Raw genomic sequence first — 22,746 nt, 5'->3', positions numbered from 1 at the left:
TAAAAATATCAGCAAACAGGGTACCATCTTGGTCTATAAATGATGTTCTCCACAAGGGACTTACAAGTGTTTTTAAAACACCACTAAGGGGACATTGGTGAAAGTTTATCTTTGACACATTTTTTAAAAACCTGTTAGTAGCTTTGCCATAAAACTGATTTAAGGTAGTTGGTTTTTTTTCGGAAACATTTAGAACAATCCAACACTTGGTATTAAAACTCAGATCAGCACACTGTACTAAAACATAACAGCAGCATTTTATAGACTAGCTGCAATTTTCACTAGCTGTGTTCACCAACCGTTTAACAGAATTTTAGTGTTCTCCTAAGCCATATGCATGTCTCATATAAACAAGTATTAATGGGTGTTTTGAATATTCTTCACCAACTACAAGAGGAGGAGAATCTGCCTGTATTTTCTCTATTGGTGTTTGTAAAATGTGAGACAGGGCTCTTAGCTCAAGCTGACCTCCCCATGCAGCGTTGTTTATGATATCATCACAGTACTTTCCAAACTCTTCTGAAGTATACATATCTCCTGTATTAGGATTTGTTAAAAATGGCAGAAAGTCTTCCACGTGGCTTTGCATAGAGTCAGCAGTCTGACATCTTAAGGCAGCCACAGTCAAGACTGCAGTCCTGTTCTTTCAGTTGATCTTCAATGGCTCTGTACATACAGTGGCCATCAGATGGAATCTGTTTAATTTCCAACTGTCTAGCTGCCAATATTTGAGCAAGTTTTTCACTTTCTACATGTCTAGCTCCAGTTAAGTTTTCAATTTCAGCTTCAGCTATCCTTTCTTCCCACTCCTTTTCCAGTGCAGCTTTTTTATCCCATCTCTCCTGTGCTTTTGATATCTGAAACGGCTGATTCTCAAGAACCAAGTTTGAAATATTGACAGCAACAGAATCTATTTTACTCTCCTTAGAAGTCAGCTTCAATTGCTCCAGCTCCTCTTTATGTTTCTGTTCCATTTCTGCTTCTAACTTAGCAACATCTTCAGTAAGTTGCCTCCTCCTCTTTTTGTCATTCTTGGGGACAGCATTCTTCATACCCTGAATTTTGGCTTGCAACTCCTTCTTCTCTTTGCGATGCCTTCTCACCAGCTGCTCTTCCTCATCAAGCTCCTCTGTCAAGACTGCCTCCATGACGACTAGGTAACCCTCTCCCCATTTCTTTTATATTGCACATTATCTCTGTGTCTGTCTCTACTCTCCCTCTCCTCCAGTGTAACCACATTTATTAAATGTGGTTCATAAAATATATATCTCCTCATGTTACATGCTTAAAATCCTTCCTTGGGCTCCTATGACCATTAAAATCCAAATCCTCAAGTGCCAAACAAGAGCTTTAACAATCAAGCCTCATTTTATCTTTACAGACTTGGGCTTACAATTGTCCCTGTGTCCATTTTTATATTCTATATGATGCATTTTATTTGGTATTCTCTTCTTACGTTCAGTGTTAAGTGGACAAATTCTCACTGATTCTCTAATATTCTGCCCCAATATTTCTGTGAAGTTTTTCTTGACATTCCTTTTCGCCATGTCCCTCTGGGGTTGTACAGCATCACAGCCCTGTTGTGTGTGTGTGTTGTATGCATGCATTTATAACTGTAATCGTTCCCTTATAGATTTGTCTCTGCTGCTAAACTGAGGAATTTTGCCATTTATGTCTTTAAAATTCCTATGCTTAGTTGGTCCCATAGTAAATGTCATTATCTATTTTGAATGAATGAATGAGAGATGAAGTAGCCAGCCACCCCAGACTAGAAGATGAATCTCCTTCTGCAATTCACTATATCTATACCTTGGATATAAATTTTTAGAGTTTTAGAGGGTATGAAAACTACATCAACCATTTCCTGTCTAAAATGAGTGTTTCTTCACAGATTGCTTTTCCATGTGGTCATTATTAAACGCACCAGTCAAATGTGTTTTGATTCACACACCAGTCAAATTTAGTCAGATTCATTGTTTTTGTCATTGGCAGGAATAGACTTTGAATTTTCTCCTCAGAATAATATTTTACACCCAGAAATTATGATCTCCAGGAATAAAGTTTCTTACATCATTTAGGGTTGATTCTCTTCCATATAGGTCTTGGCTGAGTTTGGTTTCCAGTATGGCATTCATGTTCAAAGCTAGAGGGAACACTGGGTTCAAACTATAAAATAAGTGAGTGATTACAGAAGGATGATTACCAGGGTGGTGTGTGTTTGTGTGGGTGTGTCTGTCTGTGTGTGTGTGTGTAGTATGTATTCTGATGGTCCACTTCCGGCATTAACAGGGCTCATAAAAACATCTTGTACAGCATCTTTTTTGGCCCAAACAGTGTTTCACTGTCTCTGCCTGAAAACTATAGAAAGTTGTCTGTTTTGCACATTAGTACAGGATGTGATAAATTGGTTTGGGTTACTGTTAGTTACTTCTCATAATTCTCCTATCCCCAAATGATTCAATTCAAGCCAAGCTATTGCTCCTGGTACTTGACTATGAAATTATGAATATATCACAAGGAGAAAGAAGTTACTCACAAGGCTTTAAAAAAAATAGATCCTCAATTTTAACACTTGTCAGAAGTATTAGGACTTACCATATTGTACATTGCTATTTAAATAAGGCACTTATGTCTGTGTCCATATAATATAAATGTGACTTGACCCAGAAAACTATTCCTTCTGGAAAATATGTACAATATCTGCCAAAAAGGCACTTGGATACTTTGTTTTGTCAAGACTTATTTCTCCTCTTGGGCAAGGTTTGAAACCAGAGCCATGAGCATTTACACTGGTCAGTAATTCCCAGAAACATTTTTGGAAAAGACACAGAGAATTGCCTTCAGCCTCAGCGCCTTTCCATTTGGCTAATTTTCCTGCACCTGTTAGAATTGTTCTGCATGCCAAGTGGCCTCCATGCTCTCCAGATATTTTGTCTCAGTCTGCAGAATCATGACTCTGTGCATGGTTAAAACAGAGATATGTCCCGCCAGAGCTTGGCTTTATTTTTCAGTGCCCTTGGTGCTCTAAACTGGACTAAATGCTTAGTGGTGAGAGGTCTTATGATATAGATGGGTGCTGCTCTGATAAGACAAAACTCTGAGTCTCTGGTATAACTCTGTTTTATTCTTTTAATGACTGCTGTAGCAGGAATGAGTTCAGCCACACATAACAGAAAATCTGACAAAGAGTGGTTTAAAAAGAGGAGATTTTATTTTTCTTGCACAACCAGAAACCTAGGGGTAGGCAGTCCAGACCAGCACAACAGGGACCCAGAACCTCCTTCCACTGAGTTATCTTGACATATTGTCTTTCGTCCTCATACTTTTCAGATCGTCGTCACCAGATGGCTATTACCCTTCCAGGCTTCCAGTTCCAGGCTTCATGTCTCAGCCTTGAAGAAGGGGAAGGGGAAAAGGGCAAAATGTCTTTCTTCTAGTGTATCTTTGTCTTTTTAATTAGGAAGGAAGAGACGGTCTCCCCTGAGACTTCTGCCTACATCTCATTGGCCTGAATCGGGATACCTAGTCATCCCTAGCTTCAAGAGATGTGGAGAGTAGATTTTACTCTCAAAGTCAGGATCTGTTAGTAAGGAAGACCGGGGTAGTGTGTTTTGGGCGGGCACAGCTGTATAACATTCCAGTGTGTGTGATAGCTCCCCCATTAGTAGGTCTTCAGATCTACTCTCTACCCGTCTTCATTCTGCTGTCTGCCCCAGGGCTTGATCTATCTATGTTCAATAGGCCCCCATTCTTTCTTATGTCAGGTTCTCTAGAAGCAGATCCTGAAATGGGGATTTGAGGACACGTGATATATCGAGAGAGTGCTTTCAGGAGAAAGCAGCAGGGGAGGCAGATAGAAGGAGCCTCAGAAGAATGTGGTTTCATGTGAAATCTAGCTTGGTACAATTCCAGGATCCCAGGGGGAGCTTCGGAGCATAAACTGTGACACAGTCTTTTCCCACTTGAGGCAGGGGAGCAGGGTTTTTGTAGCACCTCCGCAGTCAGTCACAGAGGATTTGTAACTCCCAGGAGCCTCCAGGTAAGGTGACCTCAATCACCCAAAGGTAATCCTTTTAAGAAGGGTGCAGGGGTAAGCCTTTAGCAGAAGCACCTGCAGCAGCTGGGGAATGGACATGCCAACCAAATCCTTGAGAGGGATTTCAGTGCTCTGGGCTGCAACCAACAGCTTCTACATGAGCTTGCTGGCTTCCCTTGGATTTGACCGGTGGGGAGGTAGAGCATGCTATCAGCAAGAAGGAAGAGAGGGAGGTCAAGGTGTTTATTCCCTTGGCTTCCTCCCTGCTGAATTTCTTCCTAAGAACTCTTCAGTATATAAGAAAATGTCAACTCAAAACTGATAAAGCAGTTAGATTCCATTTTGAAAAGACATGAGGTGCACTAGAAGAATTAAGCTAATAAACAAAAAATTCTCAAGCAGTGAATCATGGACTTTCATGGATAATAAAAATAATTTTGAATTTGTTCTCTTCACAGTTACTGGATACAGAAAAACCAAAACAGATATTTCACTTTCTAAATGATTATTTTTTTAATTTAGAAAAAAATTTTCACCCTAAATTGTAAGAAACTGCATATAAAATGTGCAAAAAAAGAAACATTCCTTTAAAATGTAGGGAAGATATAAGGACATGGAAATATCTGCATGACTATGAAGAAGATTCACATACAAATAATTCCCAAACTGATTTCTATAGAGACTGTTTTCCAGACATTATAGATCAACTATAGTCCTGACTGAAGCGAGATCTGAAAAATATATATATATATAGCAAGATACTACATTTGAAATTTTAAAATAATATCCTAGTACTGAAAAAATTTAAAGCAGAACTTAAATACGGTATGGACCTAGTTACTGCTTTAAGAAGAGGTAAAATTGCTATATAGGTGATAGTGATTTATATGCTACATTTAAAATATTTTGCAATAATTTCTATAATAATTTATTATATATGACCCTGTTACAGAGTTTAAAAGTGATTTGTAAAATTCATGATTAATTTCCAAATATATGGAATGCCTTTTAAGTGTCATAAAGAAATTCAGGTGTGACTCAGAAAAATGACGATTCTCTGAATGGAAATTAATTAAAACGATCCATCAAAGAGCTACAATGTCCTGATAAATAGTGGCTAATCTGTCATTGCTGTAAATAGAACCCAAATTATGTGAAAATATTGATTATAAAATATAAATATATATTTGCCTGAAATGAAGGCAAAAATAAATTTTATCAGAAACATATAATACTTAATGAATTATGTATCTCTTAATTTGATTATTTGTTTGACCATAACAGGCCTAAAGAGAACATTCAGACAAGCACAATAATAATTCAACTAAGCTATCTTTGTTACTTTGCTGATTTTCAGTCATATAAAAAAGCATAGCTGTATCAAAAATGTATATGCATATATATTGATCTCATTTCTATTAAAGTATACTTATCAAGGTAGGAGGACAGAACATGTTTTACTGATGAATTATTAGCTTGATGAATAAACTTTAAATATTAGACATGGGTTATGTCATCCTCCATTTGCTCTTTTGCTCCAGGCCCACAAATTTTAGATGCAAGCACCTGCCTCTCTTTGCTATTCAAGACGAGTTTGAGCACTTGACCTCTACCAGCATTCTGTAAAGTTTCAGCCATTGCAGTAAACTTTGTTTTGTCAACAGTGATATAAGGATGGTTTAGCACTTAGTTAACAAGGTAATTAAGTTTTCTCTATTTCAACAGTTTGAATAATTGAAATAATACTATATAGACTCAGAGCAAAGGCTTTAAAGTCCAATATGAGTTTAAAATCTGGCCTCATCAATTATTATCTAAGTAGATAAGGGCAACTTAATTAACCTCTTCTGTCTTCCATTTCCACCTCCAAAATAAAGATAATTTTGTTACTGCTTTGGGTTGTTGCGAAGTCTAATAGTCTTTAGCACAGTAAATAGTTATTATATAGTAGCTGCTATTTATATTGTCGTGCTGTCATGCCAACAGAGCACATAGGTAGACCACACGCACACCAGACCTGCCTGAGCAGCATTCTGAGGAAAACCTTGGAGACAGGCACAGCAGCAGATGTGTGGGACTCTGGCTGTCCATGTGCTCTTGGGCAGGCCCAGAAGTCTAGCCAAGCCAGAATTCCAACCCTGGGAGAAAGACTCTGTCCTTCAGGTCACAGGGGGGTCTTAAGCAGCATGATTACAGAACATCCATCCATCACCTGGCCTGAGCAGGGACTGTGATACGATAGCAGTGTGGTGTGGAAGAACCTTTGCCCCAGCCTTATTTTGCTAGCAAATGAGTGCACCCATGGGGAGTGAGAGCAGCGGCCCCAACTCTAGTGTGATCAGGGAACTGGGTCCCAGTGGAACTGAGTGACAAGGCAGGATTGCTGCGGGATTTGCACGTCAGCATTTCTGTTTGAGGAAGCTCTACCCCTAATCTGCTTTGATGAGGAGGGTGGTGGTCTCCATCTTGGCTTGACCAAGATTTGTTGCCTTAAGGACAGGGCAGTGGCAAGTTTTCAAGGAGGTTTGTAGGGGGTCAGCTCGTCTTGTGGAAGACCAGCCTGCTGGGGACCAGTCTTGGACAAGTAATCTTTTATCCCTCAAATAATATTAATAATACATGTATCGAATTTAATGGTGATAAAATGAGTTTATGTTTCATTGGCTACCACTTCCATTTTAAGACTGTCTCTAAACTTGAATAATAATTCTCACTAATAGATTTATAATCCATGTAAGTGTATGTGAGGGGGGCTTGCTTAATATAGGGGTACATTTAATTTTAGTCTTTAGATGATCTTTAAAAGCAAAGTCCACTTTCTAAGTGTATGTATTTTTAATGACAAGAGAAAAAAAGTAAAAAATAATTACAATAAAAATATGCAAAGAAAGGAAGATAGTAACATGTTTAGTTATGAGTTTATGGCAGAATAAATAATTTTCCTAAAATGCCATATTTTGAGATAGAAAAATGATCTGATTATGGCTTTTGCTTTTTCATTCTCTCTTTACGTGAGAACTCTGTACAACTAATTCATCATACATACAAACACACACAAAATCATTTAAGGAACTGATCTTTTATGTGCCAAAATTCCACCCAAAATTGCAGATACAAACCCTTGCCAAAGGGTTTATTTTTAAGACTCGGATAGCTTGTTCACTGTGTCATTTCCAGCATGCACCCACAAACCACTAACGACACAGAAGAGCAATGAAAAAGAATCAACGTGGAATAGCTTAACGACACTATGTTGCAAACTGATGACGTGTATGTGTTGTTCCCTTAGAGAGGTTAATAAATTTGGTTGAAAAGTGTATATGCTCTCATCCTAGGAGACTCCAAAACAGAATCCTCATGCACATATTTTCTTTTAAGTATGTGAAATTGTTAGTCCGCTTTTGCAAAGAGAAAGACTAGAGTTTTGTTGTAGGATACTCAGTTATCTTCCTGTGAAAAATGCTAACTTCATTTTTGTGCTTCAAGGACTCGGAGTTTAAGGTTGGGTGTTTTGCTCCCTTATAGACCTTGGACACATGGTCTCAGGGCCTATTATTTCAGGTCAGGGGAATGAATTCACTTGTTCCTGCCACAATCGAGTATTGTTCCTGAAGCAACACAGTCTACCCTTGACCAAGGCAAGACTGGTATGACGGTGTCTTGGAGGAATCGAGGTTAAACATCTAAGCATAATTTTTGCTCCCCTAGTGTGTTTTATCCTATTGCAGAAGTTGTTTGGGGGACGCTGCCAGGCTTGGATAGGTGAACGTAAGCAGGGTGAGCTGCTGTGGAACACAGCACCAGGGCTAGAACTGAACACTGTAACTCTTGATAACGTGTCCTGATTCAACGTGTCCCTTCCCAGTCTTTACGCCTCATCGCCTCACTAACTCCCTCTTGCTTCATCTTACGTTGCCTAAAGAACATTGACTTTGTGTACTGTTCTTTCAGCTTAGAATATCGGATCCTGGCCACTCCCTCTCTCTCTTTCACCTCACGAGCTATGTTTTGCCCTCCAAGTCCTGGCTTACTGTCCCGGCCCTGATTTGCACCCCATTGCGCCAGTCCTAGCACTGCCCGCTTGCACTGATTGTGCTTTGCTGGGCCATAGAGACTGAATACCTCAGCGTCTTACTTTCTCACATATTTGAGTCTCACCTTCAGAGCAATTTCTATAAATTATAAAATGCTTATGAGAGTTATGTGAATATGTAAGCAGGGATGAAATGAAGTCCAAGAATTTTCTCTTTTTTCCCCCATAACCCTCCGTATACTATTAGAAATGAAATGGGCTTAAGATGCAGAAAGCAACCCTACACAGCCCTAAAAACAATGTTTGGCAGAAAATAAATATTAGGAATTTTAATTTTTATAATCATTGTTAATAAAAGTAGAGTATATTCATTTTAAAGCATGGTCAATCATAACAGTTACTTTTTCTTTTATATGAGGATTAACCATTACAATAAAGTGTATTTTGACATTGAGCAAGAAATAATTTTAAAAAAGAAGTGTGTGTAAGAGAAAGGACAAATGAAAATAACATAGGGAACAGCTACTTACTTATATCTATAGGTTAGCAGGGGACTATAGGCCCAGAGAAAGGTTTCTGAAAGAATCAACACACTGCAAACACTTAAATGAAGTTTGAGTTATTCTGGGAGGGGACATCCATATTGAATTCCTGAAGAAATCGAGAATACAGCACTATTAAAAAAAAACAAAGAACAGATTTTCTATTTGAAATAGTAAGTGAAAGAGGAAAAAATAGTTGAAGAAAATATGAAAAGCTTAGTGTTGTATAATGAAAGCAGACTAATTCCCTTAAAGATGGATGAAGTTCCTAATAAAGGTCAGTTTAAAGCATACTTCAGGATGCATATCTATACCCATTATGCATATAAGATACCACATAATATGGTGGCCAATATATTACAGATTACAAAGTATCTTTTTTTTAAAATTTATGTGGATTTTTTTTAACATCTTTATTGGAGTATAATTGCTTTACAATGTTGTGTGAGTTTCTGCTGTATAACAAAGTGAATCAGCTATATGTATACATATATCCCCATATCCCCTCCCTCTTGTGTATCCCTCCCACCCTCCCTATCCCACCCCTCTAGGAGGTCACAAAGCACCAAGCTGATCTCCCTGTTCCATGCAGATGCTTCCCACTAGCTATCTATTTTACATTGGGTATTGTATATATGTCAATGCTACTCTCTCACTTCGTGCCAGCTTACACTTCCCTATCCCCGTGTCCTCAAGTCCATTCTCTACCTCTGTGTCTTTATTCCTGTCCTGCCCCTAGGTTCATCAGAACCATTTTTCTTTTCTTAGATTCCATACATATGTGTTAGCATATGGTATTTATTTTTCTCTTTCTGACTTACTTCACTCTGTATGACAGACTCTAGGTCCATCCACCTCACTACAAATAACTCAATTTCGTTTCTTTTTATGGCTGAGTAATATTCCATTGTATATATGGGCCACACCTTCTTTATCCATTCATCTGTCGATGGACACTTAGTTTGCTTCCATGTCCTGGCTATTGTAAATAGAGCTGCAATGAACATTGTGGTACATGATTCTTTTTGAATTATGGTTTTCTCAGGGTATATGCCCAGTAGTGGGATTGCTGGGTCATATGGTAGTTCTATTTTTAGTTTTTTAACGAACCTCCATACTGTTCTCCATAGTGGCTTTATCAATTTACATTCCCACTAACAGTGCAAGAGGGTTCCCTTTACTCCACACACTCTCCAGCATTTATTGTTTGTAGATTTTTTAATGATAGCCATTCTGACCTGTGTGAGGTGATACCTCATTGTAGTTTTGATTTGCATTTCTCTAATGATTAGTGATGTTGCGCATCCTTTCATGTGTTTGTTGGCAATGTGTATATCTTCTTTTGAGAAATGTCCATTTAGGTCTTCTGCCCATTTTTGGACTGGGTTGTTTGATTTTTGACATTGAGCTGCATGAGCTACTTGTAAATTTTGGAGATTAATCCTTTGTCAGTTGTTTCATTTGCAAATATTTTCTGCCATTCTGAGGATTGTCTTTTCGTCTTGTTTATGTTTTCCTTTGCTGTGCAAAAGCTTTTAAGTTTCATTGGGTCCCATTTGTTTATTTTTGTTTTTATTTTCATTTCTCTAGGAGGTGGTTCAAAAAGGACCTTGCTGTGATTTATGTCATAGAGTGTTCTGCCTATGTTTTCCTTGAAGAGTATTAGAGTGTCTGGCCTTACATTTAGGTCTTTAATCCATTTTGAGTTTATTTTTGTGTATGGTGTTAGGGAGTGTTCTAATTTCATTCTTTTACATGTAGCTGTCCAGTTTTCCCGGCACCACTTATTGAAGAGGCTGTCTTTTCTCCAGTATACATTCTTGCTTCCTTTATCAAAGATAAGTTGACCATATGTGCATGGGTTATCTCTGGGTTTTCTATCCTGTTCCATTGATCTATATTTCTGTTTTTGTGACAGTACCATACTGTCTTGATTACTGTAGCTTCATAGTATAGTCTGAAGTCGGGGAGCCGATTCCTCCAACTCCGTTTTTCTTTCTCAAGATTGATTTTACTATTCAGGGTCTTTTGTTTTTCCATACAAATTGTGAAATATTTTGTTCTAGTTCTGTGAAAAATGCCATTGGTAGTTGGACACGGATCACATTGAATCTGTAGATTGCTTTGGGTAACATAGTCATTTTCAGAATATTGATTCTTCCAATCCAAGAACATGGTATATCTCTCCATCTGTTTGTATCACCTTCAATTTTTTTCATCAGTGTCTTATAGTTGTATGCATACAGGTCTTTTATCTCCTTAGGTAGGTTTATTCCTAGGTATTTTATTCTTTTTTGTTGCAATGGTAAATGGGAGTGTTTCCTTAATTTCTCTTTCAGATTTTTCATCATTAGTGTATAGGAATGCAAGAGATTTCTGTGCAGTAATTTTGTATCCTGCTACTTTACCAAATTAATTGATTAGCTCTAGTAGTTTTCTGGTAGCATCTTTAGGATTCTCTATGTATAGTATCATGTCATCTGTAAACAGTGACAGCTTTACTTCTTCTTTTCCGATTTGGATTCCTTTTATTTCTTTTTATTCTATGCTTGCTGTGGCTAAAACTTCCAAAACTATGTTCAATAACAGTGGTGAGAGTGGACAACCTTGTCTTATTCCTGATCTTAGTGGAAATGCTTTCAGTTTTTCACCATTGAGAATGATGTTGGCTGTGGGTTTGTCAAATATGGCTTTTATTATGCTGAGGTAAGTTCCCTCTTTGCCTACTTTCTGGAGGGTTTTTATCATAAATGGGTGTTGAATTTTGTTGAAAGTTTTTTCTGCATCTATTGAGATGATCATATGGATTTTCTCCTTCAATTTGTTTATAGGGTTTATCACATTGATTGATTTGCGTATATTGAAGAATCCTTGCAATCCTGGGATAAACCCCACTTGATCATGGTGTATGATCCTTTTAATGTGCTGTTGGATTCTGTTTGCTAGTATTTTGTTGAGGATTTTTGCATCTATGTTTATCAGTGATATCGGCCTGTAGTTTTCTTTCTTTGTGACATCTTTGTCTGGTTTTGGTATCAGGGTGATGATGGCCTCGTAGAATGAGCTTGGGAATGTTCCTGCTATATTTTGTGTTCCTCTGCTATATTTTGGAAGAGTTTGAGAAGGATCTGTGTTAGCTCTTCTCTATTGTTTGATAGAATTCGCCTGTGAAGCCATCTGGTCCTGGGCATTTGTTTGTTGGAAGATTTTTAATCACAGTATCAATTTCAGTGCTTGTGATGGGTCTGTTTATATTTTCTAATTCTTCCTGGTTCAGTCTCAGAAGGTTCTGCTTTTCTATGAATTTGTCCATTTCTTCCAGGTTGTCCATTTTATTGGCATATAGTTGCTTGTAGTAATCTCTCATGATCCTTTGTATTTCTGCAGTTTCAGTTGTTACTTCTCCTTTTTCATTTGTAATTCTATTGAGTCTTCTCCCTTTTTTTCTTGATGAGTCTGGCTAATGGTTTATCAATTTTGTTTATCTTCTCAAGGAACCAGCTTTTAGTTTTATTGCACTTTGCTCTTGTTTCCTTCAGTTCTTTTTCATTTATTTCTGATCTGATCTTTATGATTTCTTTCCGTCTGCTGGCTTTGAGGTTTTTTGTTCTTCTTTCTCTAATGGCTTTAGGTGTAAGATTAGGTTGTTTATTTGAGATGTTTCTTGTTTCTTAAGGTAAGATTGTATTGCTATAAACTTCCCTCTTAGAACTCCTTTTGCTGCATCCCATAGATGTTGGGTCATCGTGTTTTCATTGTCAATTTGTTTCTAGGTATTTTTTTATTTCCTCTTTCATTTCTTCAGTGATCTCTTGGTTATTTACTTGTGTATTGTTTAGCCTCCATGTGTCTGTATTTTTTGTCTGTAATTGATATCTAGTCTTATAGCATTGTGGTTGCAAAAGATACTTGATACAATTTCAATTTTCTTAAATTTACCAAGGCTTGATTTGTGACCCAGGATATAATCTATCCCAGAGGATGTTCCATGGGCACTTGAGAAGAAAGTGTTTTCTGTTGTTTTCGGATGGAATGTCTTATAAATATCACTTAAGTCCATCTTGTTTAATGTATCATTTAAAGCTTGTGTTTCCTTATTTATTTTCATTTTGGATGATCTGTCCATTGGTGAAAGTGGGGTGTTAAAGTCCCCTTCCATGATTGTGTTACTGTTGATATCCCCTTTTATGGCTGTTAGTATTTGCCTTATGTATTGAGGTGCTCCTATGTTGGGTGCATAAATATTTACAGTTGTTACATCTTCTTCTTGGATTGATCCCTTGATCATTATGTAGAGTCCTTCTTTGTCTCTTGTAATAGTCTTTATTTTAAAGTCTATTTTGTCTGATATGAAAATTGCTACTCCAGATTTCTTTGATTTCCATTTGCATGGAATATCATTTTCCATCCCCTCACTTTCAGTGGGTATGTGTCCCTAGGTCTGAAGTGGGTCTCTTATAGACAGCATATATACAGGTGTTGTTTTGTATCCATTCAGCCAGTCTATGTCTTTTAGTTGGAACATTTAATCCATTTACATTTAAGGTAGTTATCAATATGTATGTTCCTATTACCATTTTCTTAATTGTTTTGTGTTTGTTATAGTAGGTCTTTTCCTCCTCTTGTGTTTCCTGCCTAGAGAAGTTCCTTTAGCATTTGTTGTAAAGCTGGTTTGGTGGTGCTGAATTCTCTTAGCTTTTGCTTGTCTGTAAAGGTTTTAATTTCTCCATCGAATCTGAATGAGATCCTTGCTGGGGAGAGTAATCTTGGTTGTAGGTTTTTCCCTTTCATCACTTTAAATATGTCCTGCCCTGCCTTCTGGCTTGCAGAGTTTTTACTGAAAGATCAGCTATTAACCTTATGGGGATTCCCTTGTATGTTAACTGTTGCTTTTCCCTTGCCGCTTTTAAAATGTTTTCTTTGTGTTTAATTTTTGATAGTTTGATTAATATGTGTCTTGGCATGTTTCTCCTTGGATTTATCCTGTATGGGACTCCCTGCACTTCCTGGACTTGACTGACTATTTCCTTTCCCATATTAGGGAAGTTTTCAACTATAATCTCTTCAAATATTTTCTCAGTCCCTTTTTATCCTCTTCTTCCTCTGGGACCCCTATAATTCGAATGTTGGTGTGTTTAATGTTGTCACAGAGGTCTCTGAGTCTGTCCTCAATTCTTTTCATCCTTTTTTCTTTATTCTGTTTTGCAGTAGTTATTTCCACTATTTTATCTTCCAGGTCACTTATCCGTTCTTTTGCCTCAGTCATTCTGCTATTGATTCCTTCTAGAGAATTTTTAATATCATTTATTGTGTTGTTCATCATTGTTTGTTTGCTCTATAGTTCTTCTAGGTCCTTGTTAAACGTTTCTTATATTTTCTCCATTCTATTTCCAAGATTTTGTATCATGTTTACTCTCATTACTCTGAATTCTTTTTCAGGTATACTGCCTATTTCCTCTTCATTTGTTTGGTCTGATGGGTTTTTACCTTGCTCCTTTTTCTGCTGTGTGTTTGTCTGTCTTCTCATTTTTCTTAACTTACTATGTTTGGGGTCTTCTTTTTATAGGCTTTTAGTTCCCATTGTTTTTGGTGTCTGCCTCCAGTGGCTAAGGTTTGTTCAGTGGGCTGTGTAGGCTTCCTAGTGGAGGGGACTGGTGCTTGTATTCTGGTGGATGAGGCTGGACCTTGTCTTTCTGGTAGGCAGGACCACATCCGGTTGTGTGTTTTGTGGTGTCAGTAACCGTATTATGATTTTTGGCAGCCTTGCTGCTAATGGGTGGGGTTGTGTTCCTGTCCTGCTAGTTGTTTGGCATAGGGTGTCCAGCACTGTAGCTTGCTGGTCGTTGAGTGGAGCTGGGTCTTAGCATTGAGATGGAGATCTCTGGGAGAGCTTTCACCATTTGATATTACATGGAGCTGGGACGTCTTTTGTGAACCAGTGTCCTGAACTTGGCTCTCCCACCTCAGAGGCACAGGCCTGACACCCGGCCGGAGCACTAAGACCCTGTCAGCCACAGGGCTCAGAAGAAAAGGGAGAAAAAAAAGAAAGAAAGAAAGAAAAAAATATAAAATAAAATAAAGTTATTTTAAAAAATTATTAAAAATTAAAAAGTCATAAAAAGGGAAAGAAAGATAAAAGAGAACAACCAAACCAATAAACAAATCCACCAATGATAACAAGTGCTAAAAACTATACTAAAAAAGAAAAAAGAAAAAGAAAAAAAAAACGGACAGGCAAAACACTAGGGCAAATGGTAAAAGCAAAGCTATACAGACAAAATCACACACAGAAGCATACACATACACTTTCACAAAAAGAGAAAAAGGAAAAAAAAATATATATATATAAAGTAAGAGAGCAGCCAAATCAATAAACAAATCTACCAATGATAATAAACTCTAAATACTAAACTAAATGATAATAAACTCTAAATACTAAACTAAGATAAACATAAAACCAGAAACAAATTAGATGCAGAAAGCAAACCCCAAGTCTACAGTTGCTCCCGAAGTCCACTGCCTCAATTTTGGGATGATTCGTTGTCTATTCAGGTACTCCACAGATGCAGGGTACATCAAGTTGATTGTAGAGATTTAATCTGCTGCTCCTGAGGCTGCTGGGAGAGATTTTCCTTTCTCTTCTTTGTTCGCACAGAGGGAGGGGTACATAATGCACAGGGAGCCTGAGCTGGCAGAGGCCGGCGTGATGTTGCAACAGCCTGAGGCGCACCGTGTGTTCTCACAGGGAAGTTGTCCCTGGATCAAGTGACCCTGGCCTTGGTGGGCTGCACAGGCTCCCGGGAGGGAAGGTGTGGATAGTGACCTATGCTTGCACACAGGCTTCTTGGTGGCTGCAGCAGCAGCGTTAGCGTTTCGTACCCGTCTCTGGGGTCCACACTGATAGCTGCGGCTTGTGCCTGTCTCTGGAGCTCGTTTAGGCAGGCAGTGCTCTGAATCCCCTCTCCTTGCGCACCCCGAAACAATGGTCTCTTTCCTCTTAGGCAGTTCCAGACTTTTTCCTGGACTCCCTCCCAGCTAGCTGTGGCGCACTAGCCCCCTTCAGGCTGTGTTCATGCAGCCAACCCCAGTCCTCTCCCTGGGATCCAACCAGAGCCGGAGCCTCAGCTCCCAGCCCCCGCCCACCCCAGCGGGTGAGCAGACAAGCCTCTCGGGCTGGTGAGTGCTGGTTGGCACTGATCCTCTGTGCGGGAATCTCTCCGCTTTGCCCTCTGCACCCCTGTTGCTGCGCTCTCCTCCGTGGCTCCGAAGCTTCCCCCCTGCCCACCCCCTGTGTCCACCAGTGAAGGGCCTTCCTAGTGTGTGGAAACTTTTCCTCCTTCACAGCTCCCTCCCTGAGGTGCAGGTCCTTTCCCTATTCTTTTGTCTCTGCTTTTTCTTTTTTCTTTTGCCCAAACTAGGTACGTGGGGAGTTTCTTGCCTTTTGGAGAGTCTGAGGTCTTCTGCCAGCGTTCAGTAGGTGTTCTGTAGGAGTTGTTCCACATGTAGATGTATTTCTAATGTATTTGTGTGGAGTAAGTTGATCTCCACGTCTTACTCCTCCTCCATCTGAAGCCCTCCTCTATAAAGTATCTTTATTTTTAATTTCTCAATTAATTTTGATAGTGACTGTGAATTGGGTAATTCTGTCAACATTTGCTTTTTTAGGTGAATAAACTGAGGCCTAGAGCAGTAAATTAATCTTCAGATAGGCTTATAGTAAGAGTCAAGACTCAAACCCATGTCTACTGACTCCATGACTTGGGATTCCTAACTTTACTCTTTTTACTTCACCACAGCTACCTTATAAAGTCTGTCATAAATAGTCAAAATTGGAAAGGCCCTTAGAAATCTAAGTTGTCCAAACTTTCATCCAAAATACATTCATTCAGTAATGCTAGTCATCAGCCCCTGCTTGAGAATTATTTTCATCCCATTGTTGAAGAGCTCTAATCATTGGAATATTGTTTCATATATGAAACCAAAATTGGACTTATAGCATATTCTGGTATGCCAAGGAATGGGTAATGTGATCTAGACATGATGCTTCAATAACCTTAAGACTTACCTTAAGAATAATTCTACTCTAGAGCAAGCAGGGTTACAGCAAAATTTCACATCTGTAGTGGGATAGAGTGAGGGAGAGGATGTGCTCTTAGAGGCAGACAGACCCAGATTCGAATCCTGGCTTTACCATGTGTTAGTTCTCTCTGAATTTCTGTTTGCTAATATAAAATGAGGATGGTGAGACCTATTTTTCAGGGTTACTATGAACAATGATTAACTAGTGTATGTGCATAGTTGCATAGTAGATGTGCATTTTTAAAATGTAGTTATTATTATGCATGGCTAAGGACTTACACTCACTTCATATAAGAGAATATGAGAGAATAGGAATTTTCTAAACAGTAAATTTCAAAGTTTAAACCCAATCCTTTGATGAACTGCTTCAAAGTCTCTTAGAATTCCAACAATTCCTTTTTGTTTCTTGGGAAACTCAGAAAATATGTAAGAACAAGTTAAGGAAAGAATGAACGAAGATAGAAAGCTATAGATTTACGTGTAATATGAAAAGATTTTCACTCAGTATATTTATGAAATAAGTTTTTCCATCTTTAATTTTTCATACTGGCATCCAGAAAAGGGAACACTTGCAGTTTGGTAGGGTTGCCTTTTTGCTACAGACTAATAATTTATTGTTGTTTTTCCTTCTTCACTCTAAGGCCTCCATACATGTCTATAAACAAATGAAATTACCTACAAGTTAGCAAATGTTGTGTCCTTGAATGATTCTAAATTGAGAATCTTGGTAATTAAATCTTGTTCATAGGAGGGTATTTAAGCAACACAACTGTGCCATACTACTACATATTTGGATTTATTTTGTTCCCTTAAGTCTCCTTTTTTCCTAGAATAATATGTCTAGTTGACTTTATGATTCTCAATTATAATTCTTCATAAGCAAGGCAAGTCAATGATGAGCTAACAATAAAAAAGTGTTCATTTTAAGCGAAGAAATGAACTGTAATTGCTATAATGTGTCCCTAGTTTATTAGTGTCACTGACAACAGGACAGACCAAAATCATACAATTTATACATTTGCGTGCTTGCATTAAAATCATGAAGAACATTAATTAGTATAAATGGTGGATATTCCCAAATCTAAACCTATGTTAAATATCCAATGTGGTCAAATATGTGCAGATTGGGGCTATGACATATACTTTTATGACTCTGGAGATCTAACTTATGAACATTGTTACAAGGTTTTTAATGGAGTGAAAATGAAGTCAGATTAAACTTCTTCCTGATGATACTAAAGCTCCAATCACAACACACAGACTAATAAATGTTATCTTTTAAGTAATGAATATCCCATCAAAGTCCTTTTAATTTGAATCAAATTGTAATTGGAAATGTTTTGGACACTGTAGAAAACCATAGTAACTCAGAATATAGAACACACATTTGGTTCAATATCCAAATTTTGAGCAGTTAGTTTTTGCAGGACACGACACTCATTGCTGAAGAATATGAGAGAGAGGAATAAGGCAAAGTCTCTAAAATCCAGGGGCTCACAAACTACTAAGGTGCTATTGTGATATATACCATCATTTTATGTAACACAAACAAGTGAAAAAACAAAACTGTCAAGCAGTTATAAGATGTCATTGCATTGGCTGTAAGATGTGTACCTATTTCAGAGATGTTAAGTGTGAAAAACTATTTATCCTAGAACCCATGAAATGCTGTAGTTGGGAACTCTAATGCAAGCTATGCTGTAATAAAGTTGCAACATGCCCTGAGAACAAAGAGGAAAATAAAAATTTTGACCAGAAGATCAGAGAAGGCTTATAAAGAGGAAACAATTGTGTGAATCCTTGAGAGAAGACTAGAGTTTAGACTTGTGCAGAAAGGTTGGATAAGAGAGCATTCTCAAAAGAGAACACAGGAGGACGTTCAAGATGGCAGAGGAGTAAGACGTGGAGATCAGCTTCCTCCCCACAAATACATCAAAAATACATCTACATGTGGAACAACTCCTACAGAACACCTACTGAACGCTGGCAGAAGACCTCAGATTCCCCAAAAGGCATGAAAATCCCCACGTACCTGGGTAGGGCAAGAGAAAAAAGAAAAACAGAGACAAAAGAATAGGGACAGGACCCGTAACTCTGGGAGGGCGCTGTGAAGGAGGAAAAGTTTCCACACACTAGGAAACCCCTTCACTGGTGGAGACAGAGGCTGGGCAGGGGGCAAGCTTTGGAGCCACAGAGGAGAGCGCAGCAACAGGGGTGCAGAGGGCAAAGCAGAGAGATTCCCACACAGAGATTAGTGCCGAGCAGCACTCACCAGCCCGAGAGGCTTGTCTGCTCACCCGCTGGGGTGGGCGGGGGCTGGGAGCTGAGGCTCGGGCTTCGGAGGTCAGACCCCAGAGAGAGGACTGGGGTTGGCTGCGTGAACACAGCCTGAAGGGGGCTAGTGTGCCACAGATAGCCAGGAGGGAGTCTGGGGAAAACTCTGGACCTTCCGGAAAGGCAAGAGACCTTTGTTTCAGGGTGTGTGAGGAGAGGGGATTCCTTCCCAGTGTGCCCACAGAAGGCAGAGCACTGCCTAAACGAGCTCCAGAGATGGGCATGAGCTGCGGCTATCATCTTGGACCCCAGAGACAGGCATGAAACGCTAAGGCTGCTGCAGCTGCCACCAAGAATCCTGTGTGCAAGTGCAGGTCACTATCCAAACCCCCCTGGGAGCCTGTGCAGCCCGCCACTGCCAGGGTCTGGAGATCCGGGGAAAAATTCCCTGGGAGAACATACGGCATGCCTCAGGCTGTTGCAACGTCATGCTGGCCTCTGTTGCCTCAGGCTCACCCCGCATTCCAATTATGACTACCGTACCCCTCCCTCCCCCATCCTGAGTGAGTAAGAGAGCCCTTATCAGCCACTGCTTTAAACCCCTCCTGTTTGGGTGGGGAACAGACTCCTGAGGGTGGCCTACACACAGAGGCGGGGCCAAAACCAAAGCTGAACCCCAGGAGCTGTGCAAACAAAGAAGAGAAAGGAAAATCTCTCCCAGCAGCCTCAGGAGCAGCGGATTAAATCCCCACAATCAACTTGATGTACCCTGCAACTCTGGAATACCTGAATAGATGACAAATATTCCCAAAATTGAGGTGGTGGACTTTGGGAGCAACTGTAGACTTGGGGTTCGCTTTCTGCATCTAATTTGCCTCTGGTTTTATGCTTAGTATAGTATTTAGTGCTTATTATCATTGGTGGATTTGCTTATTGGTTTGGTTGCTCTCTACCTTTTTTTTGTTGTTGTTCTTCTTCTCTTTTTGTGAGTGTCTGTGTGCATGCTTCTTTGTGTAATTTTGTCTGTATAGGTTTGCTTTTACCATTTGTCCTAGGGTTCTGTCTGTTCATGTTTTGGGTTTGGTTTTTTTGGTGTTTTTTTTTTTCTCTCTTCTTTTTCTTCTGAGCCGTGTGGCTGGCAGGGTCTTGGTGCTCTGGCCGGGTGTTTGGCCTGAGCCTTCGAGGTGGGAGGGCCGAGTCCAGGACATTGGACCACCAGAAACCTCCTGGCCCCATGTAATACCAATCGGTGAGAGCTCTACCAGAGATCTTCATCTCAACACTAATGCCCAGCTCCACCCAACAGCCAGCAAGCTCCAGTGCTGGACACCCTATGCCAAACAACTAGCAAGACAGGAACACAACCCCACCCATTAGCAGAGAGGCTGCCTAAAATCATAATAAGGTCAAAGACACCCCAAAACACACCACCGGACACAGTCCTGCCCACCAGAAGGACAAGATCCAGCCTCATCAGAAATACAGAGCAATGGAACAGCATAGAAAGCCCAGAGATAAACCCACACACATATGGTCACCTTATTTTTGATAAAAGAGGCAAGAATACACAATGGAGAAAAGACAGCCTCTTCAATAGGTGGTGCTGGCAAAACTGGACAGCTACATGTAAAAGAATGAAATTAGAGCACTTCCTAACACCATACACAAAAATAAACTCAAAATGGATTAAAGACCTAAATGTAAGGCCAGTCACTATAAAACTCTTAGAGGAAAACACAGGCAGAACACTCTATGACATAAATCACAGCAAGATCCTTTTTGACCCATCTCCTAGAGTACTGAAAATAAAAACAAAAATAAAGAAATGGGACCTAATGAAACTTAAAAGCTTTTGCACAGCAAAGGAAACCATAAACAAGATGAAAAGACAACCCTCAGAATGGGAGAAAAGATTTGCAAATGAAGCAACTGACAAAGGATTAATCTCCAAAATATACAAGCTGTTCATGCAGCTCAACATCAAAAAAACAAACCCAGTCCAAAAATGGGCAGAAGACCTAAATAGACATTTCTCCAAAGAAGATATAAAGATTGCCAACAAACACATGAAAGGATGCGCAACATCACTAATCATTAGAGAAATGCAAATCAAAACCACAATGAGATATCACCTCATACCAGTCAGAATGGCCATCTTCAAAAATTCTACAAACAATAAATGCTGGAGAGGGTGTGGAGAAAAAGGAACCCTCTTGCACTGTTGGTGGGAATGTAAACTGATACAGCCACTATGGAGAACAGTATGGAGGTTCCTTAGAAAACTAGAAATAGAACTACCATATGACCCAGCAATCCCACTACCGGGCATATACCCTGAGAAAACCACAATTCAGAAAGAGACATGTACCACAGTGTTCATTGCAGCACTATTTACAATAGCCAGGAAGTGGAAGCAACCTAAGTATCCATCGACAGATGAATGGATAAATAAGATGTGGCACATATATACAATGGAATATTACTTGGCCATAAAAAGAAACGAAATTGAGTTATTTGTAGTGAGGTGGATGGACCTAGAGTCTGTCATACAGAGTGAAGTAAGTCAGGAAGCGAAAAACAAATACCATATACTAACATATATATGGAATCTAAAGAAAAAAAATGGTTCTGATGAACCTAGGACAGGAGTAAAGACACAGAGGTAGAGAATGGACTTGAGAACACACGGAGGGGGAAGGGTAAGTTGGGACAAAGTGAGAGAGTAGCATTGACATATATACACTACCCAATGTAAAATAGATAGCTAGTGGGAAGCAGCCATATGGCACAGGGAGATTAGCTCAGTGCCTTGTGTCCACCTAGAGGGGTGGGATAGGGAGGGTGGGCGGGAGATGCAAGAGGGAGGAGATATGGGGATATATGTACATGTATAGCTGATTCACTTTGCTATACAGCAGAAACTCACACAACATTGTAAAGCAATTATACTCCAATAAAGATGTTAAAAATAAATAAATAAATAAATATTTGGTCATATGGAAAAAAAGAAAAGAGAACACAGATGCTTAAAGTTTTGGAGAACCACAAGAATCATATAAATGCACAATAGGCCACCTGGGAAATAATGAGAAACAAGTGAAACGTGACAAATTGGAAATTTTGACTGGGGCATTGAGATAAAATAGAGGTGCTGGACCATATGATAAATTTCAAAGGATTTGGCTACAAACCAATTATCTGACTTTCCTGAGCTTAACACATCAAATTGTAAAAGGGTTGAAAAACTGATAATAGGAAGACTAGAGAGGAGAATTTCTTTGGAGAGACTTGCACTGGTGGACTTTTTCTCCCCAATGTAGGAAATTTAGTGAGGGGACTTTAATAGGGCCCCTCAGAGGGCTTCAGTTGTGTGCCTTGTAGTCAAGGGTATGGTGGCCTCGTTCTATACTCTGCCCAGTGGTCTACGCAGCCAAGTGGAGGGTCACATCTGGGTTGTAACCTCCTCTTCTAGCGTCAGATGCTTGTCCATTTGAAGGACCAGACATGGAAACTAAGATAGGGTTGTTACTTTAAAAGGGGCCCTGCCCAGATGGTGGCCTTACAAAGTAAGTAGACTCCAGCGTGAGACGCTGTGGGAAAGCCCTGGGAGCTGAGAGGAATTTGGGGAAACCAGCTGAAGGAGAGGACCTGCTTACAGCGGGAAATTTACATTCAAAGCAAGAGGCAGCTTTAAACATTGATCAGGACCGGCCATCTGACCTTAGTATTAGTCAGGTAAGCACTTTCCTTCCCCTTACCTCCCTTTCCTACCCCAGCTCCAG

General features: G+C 39.4%; 1 protein-coding gene across 1 annotated transcript; it reads right to left on the bottom strand.

Moving 5' to 3' along the window:
* Window positions 1-265: 265 nt before the first annotated feature.
* LOC132366423 (deubiquitinase OTUD6B-like) lies at window positions 266-1,158 on the bottom strand. Its single transcript, XM_059924010.1, is given in 2 exon segments — window positions 266-628; window positions 630-1,158. Coding segments are annotated over 2 exon segments (882 nt in total). The 5' UTR covers window positions 1,149-1,158.
* Between the last annotated feature and the right edge of the window lie 21,588 nt (window positions 1,159-22,746).

Source organism: Balaenoptera ricei, chromosome 5 (assembly GCF_028023285.1).
Source record: "Balaenoptera ricei isolate mBalRic1 chromosome 5, mBalRic1.hap2, whole genome shotgun sequence".
In the NCBI taxonomy this organism is placed as follows: Eukaryota; Metazoa; Chordata; class Mammalia; order Artiodactyla; family Balaenopteridae; genus Balaenoptera; species Balaenoptera ricei.
This window is presented reverse-complemented; position numbering and strand designations above follow the sequence as displayed.